The following is a 21,999-nucleotide window of genomic DNA, read 5'->3' as shown; positions in this document are numbered from 1 at the left end:
TGCCAATTGTATAACAATTTGGATTAAATATTGAGTCTCACATGTAAATAATCCATGAAAATGTTTTATAATTTTACTCGAGACCTGATCCTTATATATTTTTTTTAGTTTTTTAAGACACGTTGTGGTGAGCTGGAAAACTAAGCATGATCGGTACTTTTTAAAGATAATATTAATCATGTCAACATAACCCAGCTGTTCTATGTTTAATCCTGAAATGCATGCGCAAGGCCCCCATCAATATACCATATCGTTTCGCCAAATCAAATTGCGTCAACTAATAAAGCACTTTAATTAAAAGGGAAAAGATCATGCTTCAATTTAGTATGACATCTACTTTCATTTCATTGACACGAAAGAAATATAAAATTGATTTAAAAACGAGCCCTAAATTGAGAGATGCACTACATTCGTGAACAATAATCCGGAAGCATTAACTTTGGTCTGACGCCAGATATGCTCCGGAAACTAAGATGAGCGTACATGAACGAGCGCACGCTCGCTCGCAAGGCTTATGACATGTACCCACTGCTTCATTCGAACAGGGTATACTTTACCACATTGTCGGCTCATAACGACCACAAAACAAAAAAAGTTAAAGTCGACAGAAATATAACCCTAAGGAAAAGGTACAAATGACGCCAAACAAAAAGAACGGAGATGAAACATCATTTGTGGTTTAATTGTAATTCAAAAATAATGACTTTTCATACCTGAAACCTAGTTTCCACCTCATCATTCCAATTATCAAACAGATTATATGAAATGCTGAAAGTATGGTAACTAATGAAGCTGGTGCCTCCTAGTCGAAGACAATCACGTGCGATGCTTTCAATGTTAGGGTGACACAAAACAATTTGAGTCCTCAAATAAATATACGATAAAAAAGCACATTATGGTTGTAAGTAATGGCTGACTTATAATTGTTGATGGAGAGCATGTCTTATTGGTTCTAACTGTGGACGATATATCGAACAAGCGTGCCATTATATTCATCGCATGCATTGTAGAAATGTCCTATGTGTATCATTATACATCAATTTGATCGCAAAATAAGTTTAAAGTTATGTTCAGCATTCTTGTTTCGAAACATGAAAACGACAACGAGTTGTATGCCATTTTATTTCACTGACAGATGACAAAGTCAAACGTCGAACCACGACCTTGTTCTAAATTTAAACGATCACAAATAAGTACTCAGAGTGTTCCCATCCAAAGACACCAGCGTGTCCATACTGGAATAACAAACGGACGCATCAGTGTCATACCATTCAGTATGCTCCGTCTCATCAAGTCTAGACTTCAAAATGAAATTATCACAACTTAGTACCCCATGGTGAGAACATCCACTGGAATCAGAATTCGTGTAGTTTTCGCAGAAATGAAACTCTTCATTCAAAGGTAAAAGACATGTTTTGCATATTGGACAACTGCTTGTCAACCGTTCGTCAGTAAATTTCCGTTTTTTCAAAGAAACGGAATTGCGTTCAATGTCACTAAATGTACCAAAATCCTGGATGAAGACTTCGTCCTCCATACCAATCGATTCCTTGTGGCTTCCCCTAGAAGACAATGTCCTTGGGCTACCGTTTGGTGACGAACCGGAATAGCTACTTGTATCAAAACCCGAGTCCCTGTGTTCCCTCAACGGGTTTCTGTCCACGCATTGTACTGGCGCTAAGGACGAACACAGACAAGAATCATGGTGCTCTAGGTAACGTGGCTTGTGCTCTATTTGAACTTTATGAACAACTATTTCATGATCTCTTGTTTCCTCCTCTGAGCTATCATTGTCATTTATTTCTTTAGCGTTATGCAATGTTTTCGGGGTATTTTGATTTATAACATGTTCACATTGTAAATCCTTTACGCCGTGTGCCTCATCTGTGTCTCCGTCGACCGTGTCGACATGTTCGTAACGTAACGCTGATTCGTCCTGTCCATAGGTACAGGTTACGGTGTAGTAACACTGACTATTGTCAATGTCCATACTCAGGTAGTCTACCCCACACTCGTTTTCCAGCATGCCATCTAATGTGGACTTGAGGTCTGTGAAGCTCGGTCTCGCTTTCGGAAGCTCATTCCAGCAACTCAACATAATGTTGTATCTGAAAAATAAAGACACAGATAACATTGTGTTAGTGCTTTTCCATTAGAGTCACAAGAACCATATGTATGCACCAATTATTTATCAATAGTTACATTTTCAAATCCTCTCTTCGTTTGTTGCTGCATACAGACCCAGGAAAGGTTGCCTGGTGGCATATTCGACATTCTGAATATTTTTCTGCATATGCAGCATAGAAATAATGCTGAAAAAAAAACAATACCGCACGGGGTAAACAACTCAAAGTCGATCAGAAATAGCCAAGAAATGAACCTAGGAAACACCAAAATAAAAGCAAAGACACAAAGCTATGTCTTTGTTTTAATCGTTATATACAAATTTCGGAAGCCTTTGTGCGTACATACTATTTTATCTAGGAACTATACATGCCTTTGTTTCCTACAATATAATATACTTCCGTTATATTTCACTTCCATTTCCCCCAAACCCTGACAAAGGCAGCAAATAGTGAATAAGTAAAGGTAAAATACACGAGGGTCCTAGCAACCACACCACAACCTGACATTACACTAAGTAGTGCCTTCCCTGTCGTTAACCCAGCGTCTCCACTAGGACTGGTATCAATGGCGAGATGGAACCACACCAGGACCACAGATCACTTATCCAAACCACAGGCCGTCCGACCAGTCAGAAGAAACAGGAACGGCCATTTGTTACAGACCGATGGGACGACATCCCCAGCTGTGAATGCAACTTCTGTCTCATTCATAACAACTACACCTACACGCATGTCTCCCAGCAGTGTCTGGTCCTTCCCATCACATCAACAAACAGCCATCCAATCTATGTCACATTCTATGTTGCATCGAAACATAAAGATGACTTCTATAAACACCCAGTCATCTCACCTTTGTTGCCAATGTCTCATCAAAACATAAAACACCCAATCGTATCTCCTTTGTTGTCAAAGTCTCATCAAAGCATTGAATACTTCGTCATTTAATTTGTCTCTCATCATAACGTAAATATTATACTATTACCACCGAGTTATTTCTTGTGTTGTTTAACTCGAATCAAAAAATAAAACACCTAATTGTAACTCTCATCAAAGCATGAAATACTTTTTATTTCACTTGTCTCTCATCAAAACGTAAGTATTAATATTATCAACCCTTTTACAACTGTCGACCACAATTGAGCCATCCAGATAAATATATGGTAGTGTCTACTAAAGTTACACTGGGGCGAAAGGGTTGACACCCAGTCATTTCCTGTTGTCTCATCAAAACATAAAACGTTCAATTGTATTTCCTTTGTTGTCTAACTCTCATCAAAACATAAAACATTCAAATGTATTTCCATTGTTGTCTAACTCTCATCAAAACACAAAACATTCAATTGTATCTCCTTTGTTGTTTTACTCTCATCAAAACATAAATCATTCAATTGTATTTCCTTTGTTGTCTAACTCTCATCAAAACATAAAACATTCACTTGTATTTCCTTTGTTGTATAACTCTCATCAAAACATAAAACATTCAATTGTATTTCCTTTGTGGTCTAACTCTCATCAAAACACAAAACATTCAATTGTATCTGCTTTGTTGTCAAAGTCTCATCAAAACACAAAATATTCAATTGTATTTCCTTTGTTGTCCAACTCTCATCCAAACACAAAACATTCAATTGTATCTGCTTCGTTGTCAAAGTCTCATCAAAACACAAAACATCAATTGTATTTCCTTTGTTGTCTAACTCTCATCAAAACCCAAAACATTCAATTGTATCTCCTTTGTTGTCAAAGTCTCATCAAAACACAAAATATTCAATTGTATTTCCTTTGTTGTCCAACTCTCATCCAAACACAAAACATTCAATTGTATCTGCTTCGTTGTCAAAGTCTCATCTAAACACAAAACATTCAATTGTATTTCCTTTGTTGTCTAACTCTCATCAAAACATAAAACATTCAATTGTAATTCCCTTGTTGTCAAAGTCTCATCAAAACACAAAACATTCAATTGTATCTCCTTTGTTGTTTAACTCTCATCAAAACACAAAACATCCAATTTTATCTCCTTTGTTGTCAAAGTCTCATCAAAACATAAAACATTAAATTGTATTTCCTTTGTTGTCTAACTCTCATCAAAACACAAAACATTCAATTGTATCTCCTTTGTTGTCAAAGTCTCATCAAAACACAAAACATTCAATTGTATTTCCATTGTTGTCTAACTCTCATCAAAACACAAACCATTCAATTGTATTTCCTTTGTTGTCAAAGTCTCATCAAAACACAAAACATTCAATTGTATTTCCATTGTTGTCTAAACTCTCATCAAAACATAAATCTTTCAATTGTATTTCCTTTGTTGTCTAAGTCTCATCAAAACACAAAACATTCAATTGTAGTTCCATTGTTGTCTAACTCTCATCAAAACATAAAACATTCAATTGTAATTCCCTTGTTGTCAAAGTCTCATCAAAACACAAAACATCCAATTTTATCTCCTTTGTTGTCAAAGTCTCATCAAAACAATCAAACCATGAAACAAACACCCCTTTGTTGTTGAAGTCTCATCAAATCATATAAAACCTAACAGTTTCTATTATGTTGCCTCTATCTCATTAAAATACAGATGTTGCTATCATGAACAACTAGTCATTTCTATAACTCTGCTGTATGACATGAACACTAGTTAATGAGAAATTGCAAAAATAGCGGCAGAAAAACCCTGGTAGAATTTCACTTATCTGTAAGTTTCTTTACATTTTTGTCGGTATTTATTATGCTGTTAGGAGCATAGGTTATCACTTAGCTTACATCAAACACATGATTTGCTCTGACATTGAGAGGAAGACCACTAGTGTATGATTTGGAGGACTGGTGTTGCTGTGTTTCGCGTCCGGTCAATGTCGTTTTCTACGTATTATTCACCTAAAGGTCTGCCCTGTGACAACTTTGTCTATTGCATTCCTCAGGTAACACAGGTGCCAAACACATAGCCCATCATTATTGACTCCATCAATGCCTTTCCTGTCAGTTCAGTTTGAAAAATTGAAGAATGAAGATTTCAAATTTTCATTTTGTATCATGAAAATTAAATGTATTTTGCTCAACCTAAAAATGATAACATCATAAAAATATCAATCTGAAGGTTGTTTAGGAAGTGACAATGAGGCTATGAAAGTGGTTCAGTGGTTGTGCAGCCATCTCACAAGGTAAGCCCTTGCATCATAAAGCACGCTTGTCAAATATTGACACATAAAATGGCAACAAAAATTTGAATTCAAATACTCTTAAGCACTTACCATAAAGTTAAATACTAGAAACGTTCCAAAGCACAGTTATACAGTAGATATACAAATAAAAATAGCTTAGTTGATACACAATCCAAAGAAACAGAAATCCTGACATCTAAAATCTTGAATGAGAGCTTATTGAATTGATTCATTCATATCCTGTTGGTCTTTTAAGTACTTGAGAATCAATACACAAAGTTTTAGTTAATGCATTTGCAAACTAATCTCATGGTACGTGATTGTATTCAGTGTCTTTCTCCGTGTATCTTGGCATTACAGCAAAGACAAAATGAGATGAATGGGTGTTAGGGAATATCTGCTGAACACAGGTAAGTAATTAAAAAGGTATTGAATCGACTTACATTGAGAAGGCCTCATTTAAAAAAAAAATACTGGATATTTAAAGTCAATTATAACATGTGACCTAGGGTGATTTTATAGTTCTGTACAGCATTCTCTTTTTTCTATCGTCACATAATCCAAGAACTATAAGAAACACGTCATGTTCTGTATGTTCTTCGTTATTCTATTACCCCCAAATCAAGGTGGTGAGTAACGACACGGAGCACGACAGCTAGTCTTGTATCAATTAGCTCTAGTTTATAACAGGAACAATAATAGATTTAGATTATATCCCTAGCAAGTTTGTCATAGAAATATAAATACAACTCAATATTTCCTCCTCTTTCTTTTTGTAGGTTCTGATATTGATTTTATTTATGATATTAAAATATGAAATTCTCAGAAGATATAAAGTTCATTACAAAGTAACATAGTTTACCTTTAAAATGGACAATAATAGTTCCTCTTAGCAGGAGGTAGTTAGCAAATACAAATTGAGAATCTCTCAATAGCCGAGGGAATAAGGAACTTGGCCAATAATGTGACAATGAATGACGTAGGCAGGTGGGTCAGTAATAGGACAAAAGACCATTTTTGGAGATAGATAGAAAGTGTCAGTATGTCTGGTCTTAACACTGACTTTCTAGAAAGTGTAGAAAGTTCATACCCCCTTCCCTCCAATATAGCATTCACCATTCCATAATTTCCATTAATTGGATGCTGATATGAGTAACATGTCTGAGTTATGTATCTACTTGTTGTTGTGAATCAGCAAATTACTGAACAGAAAGGCAAACACTCATTTAATCAGATCGTTATTTTACATCCGATTCGAAGCAATAGACAAAAAAAAGGCATGCACTATTTTGAATTGAGAAATGGATTCAAATCCAAATTGTACACCTGTTATTGTTAATTCTAAATGCGATATTGGCATGATTTCAACACATATGTAAATACCCTCCGACAGGGAAGTCAAGGAATGCTGCACATATTGCTCACAAACATGTAACCACGCTTGGCCTCCACTGGGAACCACAAACCGGACCCCTGATCACATACTCACAAAGAAATATGTGAAATAACATGAGAATTATGATGATGCCTGGTGTTTGAACCTGCCTTTGAACTGTGGTCTTGGGTGGGGGGCATGAGCCTTGGAACATGATAACTGGTAAACCACCTTGCAATGAGCTCCCAGATATGCTACACAAACATCTGTGGTGCAGCTACACCAGGAAAAATGTCCGTTATGTCAATCTTCAGGTAGATAGTTTACTCCCTTACAGACAGTAAATAATTTCATCATCTTCTCAAGGTATTTCACAAATGCTCTTTATGGCACGGAGAGGTTTCCACCAAGTTAATGTATATTACACATCCTTATACCATAAACCCACAGTTGTTGTTAACTAGGACTGCACCGTTCCTTGTACTGGCATTTGTTTCTACCAAGCCAAGCTTTGTTTCCTATAATATCTGATACTGCTGTTAGTAGATGTATCTTCTCGCAGAAATTGTGTTTCACATCATTTTTTCTCTGTATATTAACAGTATAACTTTCAACCACATGTTGAACTCGAGATGTTATCTATGTCTCTGACACATCATGGGTTACTTGTAACAGGATCCGGACCAGAAGGAAACAGTTAAGTTTTATTATCAGGAACCACAAGTGGCACCTGTGTTGTTTATAATCAGGCACTGCATTTGGTTCTTGTAGTGGTTTCTATTAGAAAGCACCACAGTTGCTGCATGTTCAGTTTGTTTTTTCGAACATTTATTTATTTTACAAAAATTCAATTATGAAACAAGTTCTTTCAACTTATATTTATCACTCTTGTAAGGCTGGCATAGGTTTGGTTGGTTGGTCGGTTAGGTGTTTCAAGTCTTCTTTCACTGATGTAGGTCTGTGTTCAGTTGACACGAGGGGATAAGTGGTCCTACCCTATCTCTTGGTGATTCAAAAGTCCTGGTCCAGCCCGCAGGTAAGTCCCAAGGCTGGACAGCTTCCGGTAGCTGGGGTCTGATAGGTGGGGCACTCGGCTGTGGCTTGAATACCCAGACAAAACCCCTTGTGGTGGGGCAGTTGATCCAAAACTTTTTTCATATCCGATCATTGGATCGAACCCCAGACATGTTGATGAAAGGTGAGCGAGCTACATTGTGCCTCCCGACCACCCAATGTAATGCTTGTTATCTGATACCAAAAATGGTACCTGTTGTATTATCTGTCTAAATACACAACGAATCTAGTAAAAAAAATGTGTGTGTGATATGAAGTGGCTAATGTTTTGGGGAGGACCCCAGATTAGGGAAGCCAGAAATAATATCCCAAGTTTCAATTCAATTATGATAGCATTCAAATATATCTTAAATTAAAGTCCATACAGTTAGTCAAAATGATTACATCTTTAAATAAATCTTACATAAAAACCTTAATTTTATACAAAGTGTACATTGTATTTTCCAGACCTTGGAACTTGAATAGATGAGATAAATTTCTTTACTTGAAGCTTTAGATAGATTTTGTAGAATTAGAGTGTACGGGGCAGTGATGTCTGACTAATGACGGTGTTGGGTAACACGGAACAGTTCGAGTTATCACATAATGACAGCTCAATATCAGTGACTTAAATGTCTTCTATCTCTCGTTTCTGTGTATTGCACTAATCACTTCAATAAGGAATTGTTTCTTCTATCTAAAAAAACAAGTCTTAATGTAGCTCCTTTGATTGATTGTATCTCACAGCTTTGTACAGGTAAATTGTCCCAGTAAATCAAACAGACATAAATTTATTAAAAACATTGCACTTGTCATAACAGTAGTAATCTTATATAATTAATAACTAATTAATGATGGAATGTGTTCATTATATTTGTGAGCACCTGTCATAACTGGCTGATAATCCCATTTCATAAAAAAGGTTTCCATTTAAACAAATTACTTTAGGACCAAACTTAAGGACCAAATTTATGAAATCAAACATTAGGATCAGTGAGTAAAAGATCCTTTGGTTCTTTGACTCTTGTGACTAGGCCATGCTTGTCTAAGTAGATGATGGGACAGACACATGTGTGCCACCCTTATCTATCATTAGGGGACATACAGGTATGTGCCACACATTACTAACATTAGGGGACATGGAGGTGTGTGCCACACATAACTGTCATTAGGGGACATAGAGTTGTGGGCCACATATTACTAACATTAGGGGACATGGAGGTGTGTGCCACACATAACTGTCATTTAGGGGACACAGGGGTGTGTGCCACGTTTACGGGTAACTGTCATTAGTGTGGCACCTTTATTTGTCATGAGGGGACAGAGAGGTTAATGCCACCCTTCACCAATCATGAGAGGGACAGGTGCTTTCCACCCTCACCTCTAATTTGGGCAGGTATTGCCTCCAGTAATAGGGTCCTGGCTGAGAATGGTCACTGGGCAATTAGGCTGAGGATCACAGAGAAAATGTCATCCCTGCTGGTCAATTATCACCTAACCATTTCACGGTCACACTGCATATCTTGTACTTCAACAGAACTCCACCAAATCCTTTTTCACACCGAGGCTTTGCTGGCCCGGGTAAGATGGTTATCTGTCCTTTGATTGTGAGAAAGGTGAAATAGTGGACAGATAAGCATCTCAAATGGAGGCTAAGTCTAATTTATCATTGTAGGAGCAAGACAAGCTTGGTGGGTGGTGAGAATGGTTTATGAACCTGCATGTGACCAATGGCGTGTCACCTACCAGTTCATTGCAGCCAATAGAAAACCACATTATAACATGATATAACCATTGCTATACCTGTTGAGGAGGAAGATGTCCAAAGGCTCCGTCATCACTAACTTTATTGTCATTTCTTTTGTTTACTTTATCTTTGGCCTTGCAAACAAATATATATACAGTATTTTGACAGTTTTGTTTTGCACTTTTTGCACTTGAGCAAGAGGGACAACTTAACAGCAGGTAATTTTTTATTTTTTTTACAAAATTTGTTGTCATATTATAAAAGTAAGGAAAATGTTAAAAGGGAGAGTGGATTCATCAACGAGGGAGTATATTTTGAAAGGAACAAAGATGAAAAGTTTTCAGAGCAGAAGTAATACTTGTGGTTTAAACTATTGCTACCTTTAAGTTTTACAGTAAAAAAAATTAATGTATACCACTTGGCCACTATAATTTGTTTGATGTTATGTAGAGTTGCTATTGACAGAATTTGAATATAACTTCTTGTCTATGTAACTATTTTATAGCCCTTGGTTCTTGGTTTGTACACACTATGTCATTCTACAGCCAGAGAGATCCTACCATACTACTTGAAAAAGAAGAAAAAAGTCAACAATATTTGACTCAATATTAAATATGACGCACTTAAGTTATTGTAACTGAACTCTACCTGAAGTGAAAACACTGTACATGCCCGCCTTTCCTTTTATTAGAAATGATATGGAAAAACCAGATTGATAGACCTCAGTTCCTTGTCTACAGGAGTGGTCTCTCAGCATGTACTTCACAGTACAGATAATTTAACAAGACACGACCATTGATGATACCAGATTATAAACAATAAACCATTGTAAAGTATCTGCCTGATAACACTTTCAGTTACCTTTAAAGCAACCACAAACTTTGTCCCATTTTCTGCAGTCATCTGACAAGCAGCTCAATGACAAGATGACTATCTCCAAACCAATAATTTGCAACCTGCAACTTCTTGACTGTCTGATATGTACCTAGTATGTCAGCCGTTTGAATGTTTCGTTAGTCATAAAACTATGATTAGTGAAATGGTTTAGCCTTGAATATAACATGGAAAATACTCATTACTTTGTGGCAAAAGTTAACGTGACACAAATTCATGACCGATGACAAACCCTGTGTGTTAGTAGGAAGTCTTTAATCTAGGAGCGACATACTTGAGGAAAACTTGTAATTATCTGAACCAGACAAGGTGCGAGGGTGAAGCATGTGCAGTGTGATCGCCCCTGACTAAACACATCTAATTTGGCGGTGATCAAAGGTCCCGATAATCCACTCAATGATACCATTGAGGTAGGCAAAGCTTGATGCGGAATAATTACAGCTGTCAAACTCACACAATTTCATCATAATTCCATCATAATACATGTTATTTTACCATTTTTCTTTTTCATTTTATTTAAAATATGTTGAAATGCTACTTTTCATCCTATAATTAGCAGTACAGATTTCTTGCCCTTAAGATTAGAACATGCACATGCCCTTGTCTCTGTGACAGAAAAACCTCCCGTAAAATCCCCGTAGAACATGTACAATTCCCGAAAACATCTAAATAACACACTGTTGTCAAAGGACGACTGCGTGGAGATCACAAAAGTCGTGTCTCCTGTTGATTTGAGTTTAAATAGATATAGTGACACAACTTGTAAATCATAGATACAGACATGACAAAATAAAGCTTCATCTTAATCGCGACTTATAGGTTTCTGATGAGTTATCACTTTCACACCCATGTATCATATTGTATATTTCCCGATCAACTGTATAGAGGAAATGCACTGAAATCAAAGGGATTCGCGACATGTTGTCTCGTTAACGACGTGCAATGTTGGATTACCTGCCAAATGCGGTTTTAAATAATTTAGTGCAATACTTAAAATTGTCCCCAGGTCTGGTGTAATAACTTTCCTTTTGACATGAAAATACTTGATTGAGTTGTAAATTGAATTTTCAGTAAATGAAGTCCTTATAGAATACAATAATTCTGATAGAGGCTGACCAAGGAAACCCCCATAAGTCTGTCTTTCTGGAGACCTCCACAAACAAAATACAAAAGCAATATAAAAATCTGTCTTTTAAGTCAAGCGCACACGTCCCCCACTACATCTAGCCAAGAGAGGTATGCTACAGTTTACATAACGCAAACAGATACAAAAATGTAACTGCCATCTTCAAGTATTAAAACCGTAAAATGACAGAATTAGGATAAAAACAGTATTGAAGGAATAAAATTAATATTTTCATACAAATACTAAACATATACATGTAGGCATGGAAGAGGTGCCTATTTAATGATGGTACATTTGTTATAGTGATGGTACCTATGTGGCAGTGATGTACGTGTGGCAATACATATGCACTGGTGGTTATGGCATATGTGGTGGTTGTGGTGGTTGTGGCGTGCCAGTGGTGGTTGTGGCATACATGTTGTAGTTGTGGCATACATGTTGTAGTTGTGGCATATATGTATAGTGGTTGTGGCATACATGTTGTAGTTGTGGCATACAAGTGGTGGTTGTGGCATACATGTTGTAGTTGTGGCATACATGTTGTAGTTGTGGCATACATGTGGTGGTTGTGGCATACATGTTGTAGTGGTGGCATACATGTTGTAGTTGTGGCATTCATGTTGTAGGTGTGGCATATATGTAGTGGTTGTGGCGTACATGTTGTAGTTGTGACATATATGTATAGTGGTTGCAGCATACAAGTGGTAGTTGCAGCATATTTGGTAGGGTAGTTGTGGCATGTGAGTGGTAGTGCACAAGTGCTGAAGTTTGTGGTACATCGTTTGGTGGTGTTGGTTGTGACAATGGTAAATTTGTGATAGTTACTGTGCACAAGTGCTGTGTGTGTGTGATGGTGGTAATTGTTGAACATGTGTGGTCTGGGGTGGATGTGGTTGTGGTAGTGTATAGGTGGTATGTGGTGATGATGTACGTGTTTGGTGGTGTTGGTAATTGGTCCATGTTTGGTAGTTTTTGTGAGGTACATGTGTGGTCTGGGGTGGATGTGGTTGTGGTAGTGTATAGGTGGTATGTGGTGATGATGTACGTGTTTGGTGGTGTTGGTAATTGGTCCATGTATGGTAGTTTTTGTGAGGTACATTTGTGGTGGTGGTTCATGTGTGTGGTTGTGGTGTATATATATGTTGTGTTAGTGGTAGTGACAGGTGTAACCTTTGCTCTGATGGTAGTGACAAGTGTATGTTGGTGGTAGTGATGGTCCACATTGGTGGTAATGACAAGTGTATGTTGGTGGTAGTGATGGTCCACGTTGGTGCACGTTGGTGGTAGTGATGGTCCATGTTGGTGGTAGTGATGGTCCATGTTGGTGGTAGTGATGGTCCACGTTTGTGGTAGTGATGGTCCATGTTGGTGGTAATGACAAGTGTATGTTGGTGGTAGTGATGGTCCACGTTGGTGGTAGTGACAAGTGTATGTTGGTGGTAGTGATGGTCCACGTTGGTCGTAGTGATGGTCCACATTGGTGGTAGTGATGGTTCACGTTGGTGGTAGTGACAAGTGTATGTTGGTGGTAGTGATGGTCCACGTTGGTGGTAGTGACAAGTGTATGTTGGTGGTAGTGATGGTCCATGTTGGTGGTAGTGATGGTCCACGTTGGTGGTAGTGATGGTCCACGTTGGTGGTAGTGATGGTCCATGTTGGTGGTAGTGATGGTCCACGTTGGTGGTAGTGACAAGTGTATGTTGGTGGTAGTGATGGTCCACGTTGGTGGTAGTGATGGTCCACGTTGGTGGTAGTGATGGTCCATGTTGGTGGTAGTGATGGTCCACGTTGGTGGTAGTGACAAGTGTATGTTGGTGGTAGTGATGGTCCATGTTGGTGGTAGTGATGGTCCACGTTGGTGGTAGTGATGGTCCACGTTGGTGGTAGTGATGGTCCATGTTGGTGGTAGTGATGGTCCATGTTGGTGGTAGTGATGGTCCACGTTGGTGGTAGTGACAAGTGTATGTTGGTGGTAGTGATGGTCCATGTTGGTGGTAGTGATGGTCCACGTTGGTGGTAGTGATGGTCCACGTTGGTGGTAGTGATGGTCCATGTTGGTGGTAGTGATGGTCCATGTTGGTGGTAGTGATGGTCCACGTTGGTGGTAGTGACAAGTGTATGTTGGTGGTAGTGATGGTCCATGTTGGTGGTAGTGATGGTCCACGTTGGTGGTAGTGATGGTCCACGTTGGTGGTAGTGATGGTCCATGTTGGTGGTAGTGATGGTCCATGTTGGTGGTAGTGATGGTCCACGTTGGTGGTAGTGACAAGTGTATGTTGGTGGTAGTGATGGTCCACGTTGGTGGTAGTGATGGTCCACGTTGGTGGTAGTGATGGTCCATGTTGGTGGTAGTGATGGTCCATGTTGGTGGTAGTGATGGTCCACGTTGGTGGTAGTGACAAGTGTATGTTGGTGGTAGTGATGGTCTATGTTGGTGGTAGTGATGGTCCACGTTGGTGGTAGTGATGGTCCACGTTGGTGGTAGTGATGGTCCATGTTGGTGGTAGTGATGGTCCATGTTGGTGGTAGTGATGGTCCACGTTGGTGGTAGTGACAAGTGTATGTTGGTGGTAGTGATGGTCCATGTTGGTGGTAGTGATGGTCCACGTTGGTGGTAGTGATGGTCCACGTTGGTGGTAGTGATGGTCCATGTTGGTGGTAGTGATGGTCCACGTTGGTGGTAGTGACAAGTGTATGTTGGTGGTAGTGATGGTCCATGTTGGTGGTAGTGATGGTCCACGTTGGTGGTAGTGATGGTCCACGTTGGTGGTAGTGATGGTCCATGTTGGTGGTAGTGATGGTCCACGTTGGTGGTAATGACAAAAGTATGTTGGTGGTAGTGATGGTCCACGTTGGTGGTAGTGATGGTCCATGTTGGTGGTAGTGATGGTCCATGTTGGTGGTAGTGACAAGTGTATGTTGGTGGTAGCGGTGGTCCATGTTGGTGGTAGTGATGGTCCACGTTGGGGGTAGTGACAAAAGTATGTTGGTGGTAGTGATGGTCGACGTTGGTGGTAGTGATGGTCCACGTTGGTGGTGGTGATTGTCCACGTTGGTGGTAGTGAGGGTCCATGTTGGTGGTAGTGATGGTCCACGTTGGTGGTAGTGATGGGCCACGTTGGTGGTAGTGATGGTCCACGTTGGTGGTAGTGACAAGTATATGTTGGTGGTAGTGATAGTCCATGTTGGTGGTAGTGACAAGTGTATGTTGGTGGTAGTGTTGGTCCATGTTGGTGGTAGTGATGGTCCACGTTGGTGGTAGTGACAAGTGTATGTTGGTGGTAGTGATGGTCCACGTTGGTGGTAGTGACAAGTGTATGTTGGTGGTAGTGATGGTCCATGTTGGTGGTAGTGACAAGTGTATGTTGGTGGTAGTGATGGTCCATGTTGGTGGTAGTGATGGTCCATGTTGGTGGTAGTGATGGTCCACGTTGATGGTAGTGACAAGTGTATGTTTGTGGTAGTGATGGTCCATGTTGGTGGTAGTGATAGTCCATGTTGGTTTGGGTCCCCCCAGCGTTAGTTGGTAGTTTATATGTTGGTGCCCTGTTACACATTTTAACTACTTCTCACCCTTAGTGACACTTCACACTCTCTCAGACTTGTCCCAATTCAATCATGTCACATTATAATCTTAAAACTGAATAAAATGAACTGACAAATCGCCATTTGATGGAGGTCAAGTGCTGTTGAAGATTCTACAACAATGGGGCAATGAGGAGTTAAGGACCTGTTGTGTTGACACTAACCGGCAAACATACAAACACACTGGCCTCTGTCAACACACCCAGTACAGCCCTACTCCTGTCCCACTCATACAAACTCATTGTCCCACACAAATCAATGCATTTATCAGTTTCAAATTGAGTTTTTCTTTGATGAAAAGATTCAATGTTTAATTCAAATAGAACTCACAATAACAATTAATGACTGATTTAAAACGGCACTTTAAATCACTCTGCTCCGTTTTGACTTGTACCATTGTGAAGGTCTAGAGGTCTCGAGATTCACACTGAGGGCTGCAGGTGTTTAATGATATCACGGTAAACACTCAATGGTGGTGTCTACAGAAGTGGGGGCCACACTCAACACACATACTTACTCAAATCCATACTAACATTACATTTCATATTTTCAAATTTAATGAATAGCTGATCTATTATTATCATCATCTCAAATAATTCATGTTACCCAACATCCAAATCATGCAGGAGATCTAAGCCATAGAAAAAAACCAGCAATTCATTCCTGTTCCTGATCAAAATATGACACTTTCGTCATTCTTACGTCTGAGAATATCGTAATACGGAGGTATCAAACAAGATCTGATAGACATAAACAATGTCTTGCGTAATTTACATCCTCGTTTACATAAGCAGCGGTATATCTATTTGGGCGATATTGTTTGATTAGTGAGTGACCTCTGTGAAGCCTATCCTCTTCGTTCTCATCCCCTAATTACCAAAAGTGAGGCTCACTTTCTGATGCTGAGAAAAATGTTAATTCAAAGACTGCACTTGAAGACAAAGCTGTTGGGGTTTGTTTTAAGTAAAACACTTGCATATAGAGCCAAAAGATTATGTACTGTTTGATGGGCAGTCCTGGCAAATTGTCCACACCGAGTTAGTGGCTTGTCCTGATGGGCAGGTTAATTCTGCAGGCATTAAATTGTAGGAAGCATGCATTGCTGGGATAGTTGTGAGGGGTTTGCTTTGTTACTTAATACAATGGGTGCAGGTACATACACACATCAGCATATTGTTATACCTTTTATTTATTTTACTGAGGGCAAGAGTTAACTGGTGTTTTCATCACCATAAATATAGTCAAAAAGCAAATTACTTATCATTTTCGTGTATGAGAAGCATTTTAGGAATCTTAACTTGTTTTCAAAGACATCTTTTGATGTTTCCACCCAATCCAAAGAGATATGTAGAACATACAATATAAAATATATCACCAGCTAACCATTTCAGAAGCTATCACCAGGTGATCCAAATTACACCAATATATACACTCAATTACTGTTCTGATACTTCCAAAGTCCATTTACTTTGATTGTTACCTGTGGACTTAATAAATTGACAACTGGCCTTGACTCTGTCACCTTTCTGTAAAACTGACATTTAAACAGGTGTCCCCAGACTAATTGGTTGCCGATACCTGTCACAAAGTAATGACTTCCTGTAAGTTTCCACCAGGTGTGGTTCAATAGCACACACAGAACTTGTAACAGAATGTTCTTCTGATAAAGAGCACCTGTCAATAATAGACAGACATCTATATAGGAAACCTGTCGATAAAGAGCACCTGTCAATAATGGACAGACATCTATATAGGAAACCTGTTGATAAAGAGCACCTGTCAATAATGGACAGATATATATATATAGGAAACCTGTTGATAAAGAGCACCTGTCAATAATGGACAGATATCTATATAGGAAACCTGTTGATAAAGAGCACCTGTCAATAGTGGACAGATATCTATATAGGAAACCTGTTGATAAAGAGCACCTGCCTATAACGCAAGTACACAACCTAGTTAATGGAGAATATCTGTCAATAATGGATATTTTCTAAATAGAAAACTTGTTTATAAAGAGCACTTGTCTATAACAGAAATAAACAACCTTGTTGATGGAAAATACCTGCCAATAATGGACAGATGTCTTTCTAGGAAACCTGTTGATTAAGAGCACCTGTCTTTAAAAGGACATTTGTCTAAATAGAAAACCTGCTTATAAAGAGAACCTGTCAATAAAGGAAATTTGTCTATACAGGAAAACTATTGATGAAGAGCATCTGTCTATTACTGACATTTGCGATTCATTTATAAAAGGTACCTGTCTATAAAGGGCCCCTGTTTATAAGGATGTCAAAAAAACACTTGTTTACATAGGACATATGTCTGTGTAGAGTTAAGACCTAGGTAACAGTAAATATGTGTCCGATCTCTCTGTCTAACTTCTAACCAGGTATAACTTGGAGTATCAATACATACAAGTCTCATTTGAGAATAAACGGAACACTGTCCATTGTATAGAAAATTCAATTGAAACCAGCTGGACCAAACAACACCAAGTAAACCTTACTCAATGTTTGATACATTGCCTTTGTACTTAGTTTAAATATCTCTATGTTAAATAGATATCGTCAATACTCATGTTTGAGATGCAATCTTCTGAGATACCTTTGTTAAGATGTTATCTGTGTCCTTAAGTGTACTGACCCATGCCACCTGACACAGGTTCAGGGTCAACAAGTACTTTAGGACTTAAAAGTTCACTGATAGCACCAACAGTAGGGTGCACAGATCTAACATGCAGTTTTAATGAACCTTCCTTGTTTGTGAGCTGAACATTCAAAAGGAAACGCTGAACATTTTTGACATTGTCAGCACTTTAAAAGTTGATACTGATATTGTTTGTAAGCACTGATCAAGTAATGTGTATGCAGGACTTCAGAAATCTTTGTTAGCCGATTGGTGAGCTGCTTGTAGTTTCCTCACATGGCCATCTATATCCTCCCCACAGACACACACAGATCTGACGACCTAATGGAACTAAGGGGTCCCCTCTACTAATCATCAACAAATGATACTACATATAGCACTACCTATGTCAATTTGAGACTTATACATTAGCACTACATAAGCCAATTTGAGGGCTAACATACTAATTATCCACTCTCTGCTCTTTTTGTGTGAAGAATGAGTTGGTAATAGATCAGGGCCAACCTCTAGACTGGGGCAACCACCAAAACACTTAATCCAACAAAACACTTAACCCAGCAAAACACTGAACACCTGGGTCCAAAAAGTGAACCATCCACCATAAATCTTAACAATTGATTCTAACAAAATGAACCACCCACCAAAACACTTACTTAATGTGCCCGACAAAATGAACCACCAACCATAACACTTACTCAGTGTGCCTCACAAAATGAAACCCACCAAAACACTTACGAAATGAACCACCCACCAAAACATCTACCCATTGATGAGCCTAGCAAAATGAACCACCCACCAAATATCTAGCCACTGAGTGACAAGTGTACTAGAGTTAGCCAGTTGGGGGTATAAACTGCCCTCTATCTCCTGTGCATCTAAAACATATCCCGCCTGTGTTCCATCTTTCAACACATACATACAGCTCTCCCTAATCCAACATACTTGATAATCTCACATCCATTTGGCGATTTTTTCACTTTAAAGTGAACTTGATAATCCAAGCCCTCTTTTCTTTAATCCCACACACATGTATATCTTGAACATAAAAGGTCCAGGCCTATTTGGTTGGCAGCTTTCTCAACATTCCAACCCCAAAGACCATCTCAAAGTGAGAGGTACCAAAGCCGCATCCCTCACATGTATACTGAAGAAGAGAATCAGCCATATTTATTGACGGTATCAGTTTGGGAGATAAGTTGGAGCTTGCTCTCGATTCTGGTCAATTAGTGTAAAAGAGATCGTGGCTAATAGAACCTTCTTCTTATTGGTGAATATGTTTACAGAGAAAAAAGCACTATTATAATCTCAAATATTGCTTCTTTCATCTGAATGAAAAGCGTGTGGTTTCACAGAGATACTGTAAGCTCCAGCCTTGTCCCTAACAGATGCTTAATCCTCCCTCAACACTAAATCATCCAAATCTGGTGTTACCAAGACAACATTACAAACTTTTCATCACCAAAGTACAATTTTTAGCCAAAAACAGATAAGATGTACACAACAGTTTGTACAAAGTGTAGAAATAAAACCCATCATTAAACAAACACAGCTCCTTGGGGGACAAAACAACAAAGATATTAGTCTACTATTTATATGTCCAATTGTCTCTTCATATCATATACAAACACACTTTGATTAATCAGATTTGTCTAAAATATCTGTACAACTACTGAAGGACCACAGGTAAATCACTTAATACAACAGTGACAGACCACAGGTAAATCACTTAATACAACAGTGAAGTACAACAAGTAAATCAATTAATACAACAGTGAAGTACAACAGGTAAATCACTTAATACAACAGTGAAGGACCACAGGTAAATCACTTAATACAACAGTGAAGGACCACAGGTAAATCACTTAATACAACAGTGAAGTACAACAGGTAAATCACTTAATACAACAGTGAAGTACAACAGGTAAATCACTTAATACAACAGTATAGTACAACAGGTAAATCACTTAATACAACAGTGAAGGACCACAGGTAAATCACTAAATACAACAGTGAAGTACAAGTAAATCACTTAATTTAACAGTGAAGGACCACAGATAAATCACTTAATTTAACAGTGAAGTACTACAGGTAAATCATTTAACTTCCATGTACTTTCAAATGTTGCTAGACATGAGGTTTTCGTTTCTTCAACAGAATTACAAAATCTGCCACCAACATGATAGAGGTCATAAAAAATAGAAGAAATTTTCAGTCAAAACATTTGGATGTTACCAACATCAGCATCCATAAACCTTTCCATACTGTCTGAGAAACACATCACTCACCATATTGCTCCCTGTCAGATAAACACACAGGGTGATCATCATTGAAATTCGGTTAGGAGGAATCATCCACCAAATTAATGGATTTAATCCCTAAAATCCCAACTCCTCCATAGACGTTTTACAGTTTAACAAGGCTATTTGGGCATTTTATATGTGAAGGTCGGTGAAGTCAAGGCAACTTTCTGGAAACATGTTTGTGATCTATCAGTATGCATATCTATGGAAATCACCAGGCAGTGTAAGATGGGACAAGACAGCCTATCAGCTGCTCATTAATCGTCTGTAACTCACCAGGCATTTATACCACCCAACCTGTACTGGCTTGTGGGTCCCAAAACCTCACCAGCCTCAAAATACTACTGAATGGAGGGCAGGGAAAACTTTCTCTACTCTACCTCACACATAACTTGTTTGTCTTTACCAATCTATTTACACAAAGAAAAACATGCCATGTTAAATGTTTCTTTCATCAACGAGAACTAAAAATATAGTGTGAAGGCAGGGTATGGATCTATAGCGGTGTTATCATAGCTATCACAGGAAATGGGTGGTGATGGGTAATAACAGCCAATGTCCGAGACGTGAGAGCGGATATAACAGCCGTCAGACACCTCGCCATGTCAACACCTCTTTATGCAAGTGTTAAAACATAGGCACATGGAACTGGAACAGAGGCACAGTACCCATGCATTCCCTCCCTTCCATACACATTCATACATAGATACAGTATTCCTCCATAACCTCCCTCCCGTAACAAACACACAGTACTCATGCATTCCCTCCCTCCCATACACACATACATACACACAGTACCTCTCCATACCCTGTCTCCTGTTCACAAATACATACACAGTCATTTTCCCCTGCAGACATAGCCACCCTTCTTTACACAAAATGTCACCCTTCCCTCCCACACTGTCTTCCTCCCCTGCATACACTTACATCACCCTCCTCTACATGCACTATCACCTTCTCCTACACACACAATGACCCTTCCATAAACACACTATCACCCTCCCCTACACACACAATAACCCTCTCATAAACACACTGTCACCCTCCCTGGCACACACAGTCACCCTCCAATAAACACACTGTCACCCTCCCTGGCACACACAGTCACCCTCCCATAAACATACTGTCAACCTCCCTTACACACACATTATCACCCTCCAATAAACACAACATTATCACCCTCCAATAAACACAATGTCACCCTAACCGACACATACTGTGACCCTCTCCTATACACTTTCACCCTAATCTATATTCATTGTCACTGTCACCTACATATATTGTCACCCTCTCTATCAGTAATCCTCCCTAGTCACCCTCTCTATACACACACTATCACCTTCACCTTGTCACCCTCTGCTCAGATACCCTCCAAATACACACAATATCACATTCACCTTGTCACCCTCTGCTCAGATACCCTCCAAATACACACACTATCACTGTCCACTACATGCATCTATGTGTACATGTGAAATTAAGTTTACATGAAATACTTACATATGTATAAAAAGTACATTGGACATTTGCTCTCTTGCTGTGAAAGAAAGGAGGGAGAAGGAAGGGGGAAAAGGATGGAGTAAAGAGAGGAGTGAGAAAGGAGGGAAAAGGATGGAGTAAAGAGAGGAGTGAGAAAGGAGGGAAAAGGATGGAGTAAAGAGAGGAGTGAGAAAGGAGGGAAANAGAAAGGAGGGGAAAAGGAGGGGTAAAGGAGGGAGTAAAGAGAGGAGTGAGAAAGGGGGGGGGAAGGAGGGAGTATTAAGACATGAAGTAGAGATAGCCATATTTTTCCTATTAGAATAAAATCAACTGCACTATAACCTGTGTTAGGTATACATGACTGCACTGTGACATTGTAACCTTTCCAGATGTTGGGATGTGATTCAGATCCCCCTCTCCATCATCATTTTACCTTCCAGAGGTCCATTCACACGCCACTTAACCAGTACAAGATGAATCAAAGACATCCATATAATCACC

General features: G+C 39.0%; 1 protein-coding gene across 1 annotated transcript in view; it reads right to left on the bottom strand.

The window, feature by feature from the left end:
* Positions 1–654: 654 nt before the first annotated feature.
* Positions 655–21,999, bottom strand: part of LOC110459194 (mitogen-activated protein kinase kinase kinase 12-like) — a 69,747-nt gene continuing 48,402 nt past the window's right edge. The window contains exon 4 of the mRNA XM_021511336.1: positions 655–2,108. Coding sequence (XP_021367011.1) covers positions 1,184–2,108 — 925 coding nt within the window. The 3' untranslated portion in view covers positions 655–1,183. The remainder of the gene's footprint in view (positions 2,109–21,999) is intronic.

Source organism: Mizuhopecten yessoensis, unplaced genomic scaffold, assembly GCF_002113885.1.
Source record: "Mizuhopecten yessoensis strain PY_sf001 unplaced genomic scaffold, ASM211388v2 scaffold9985, whole genome shotgun sequence".
In the NCBI taxonomy this organism is placed as follows: domain Eukaryota; kingdom Metazoa; phylum Mollusca; class Bivalvia; order Pectinida; family Pectinidae; genus Mizuhopecten; species Mizuhopecten yessoensis.
Note: the sequence above shows the minus strand (reverse complement) of the source record. Positions and strands in the feature narration are given on the sequence as shown.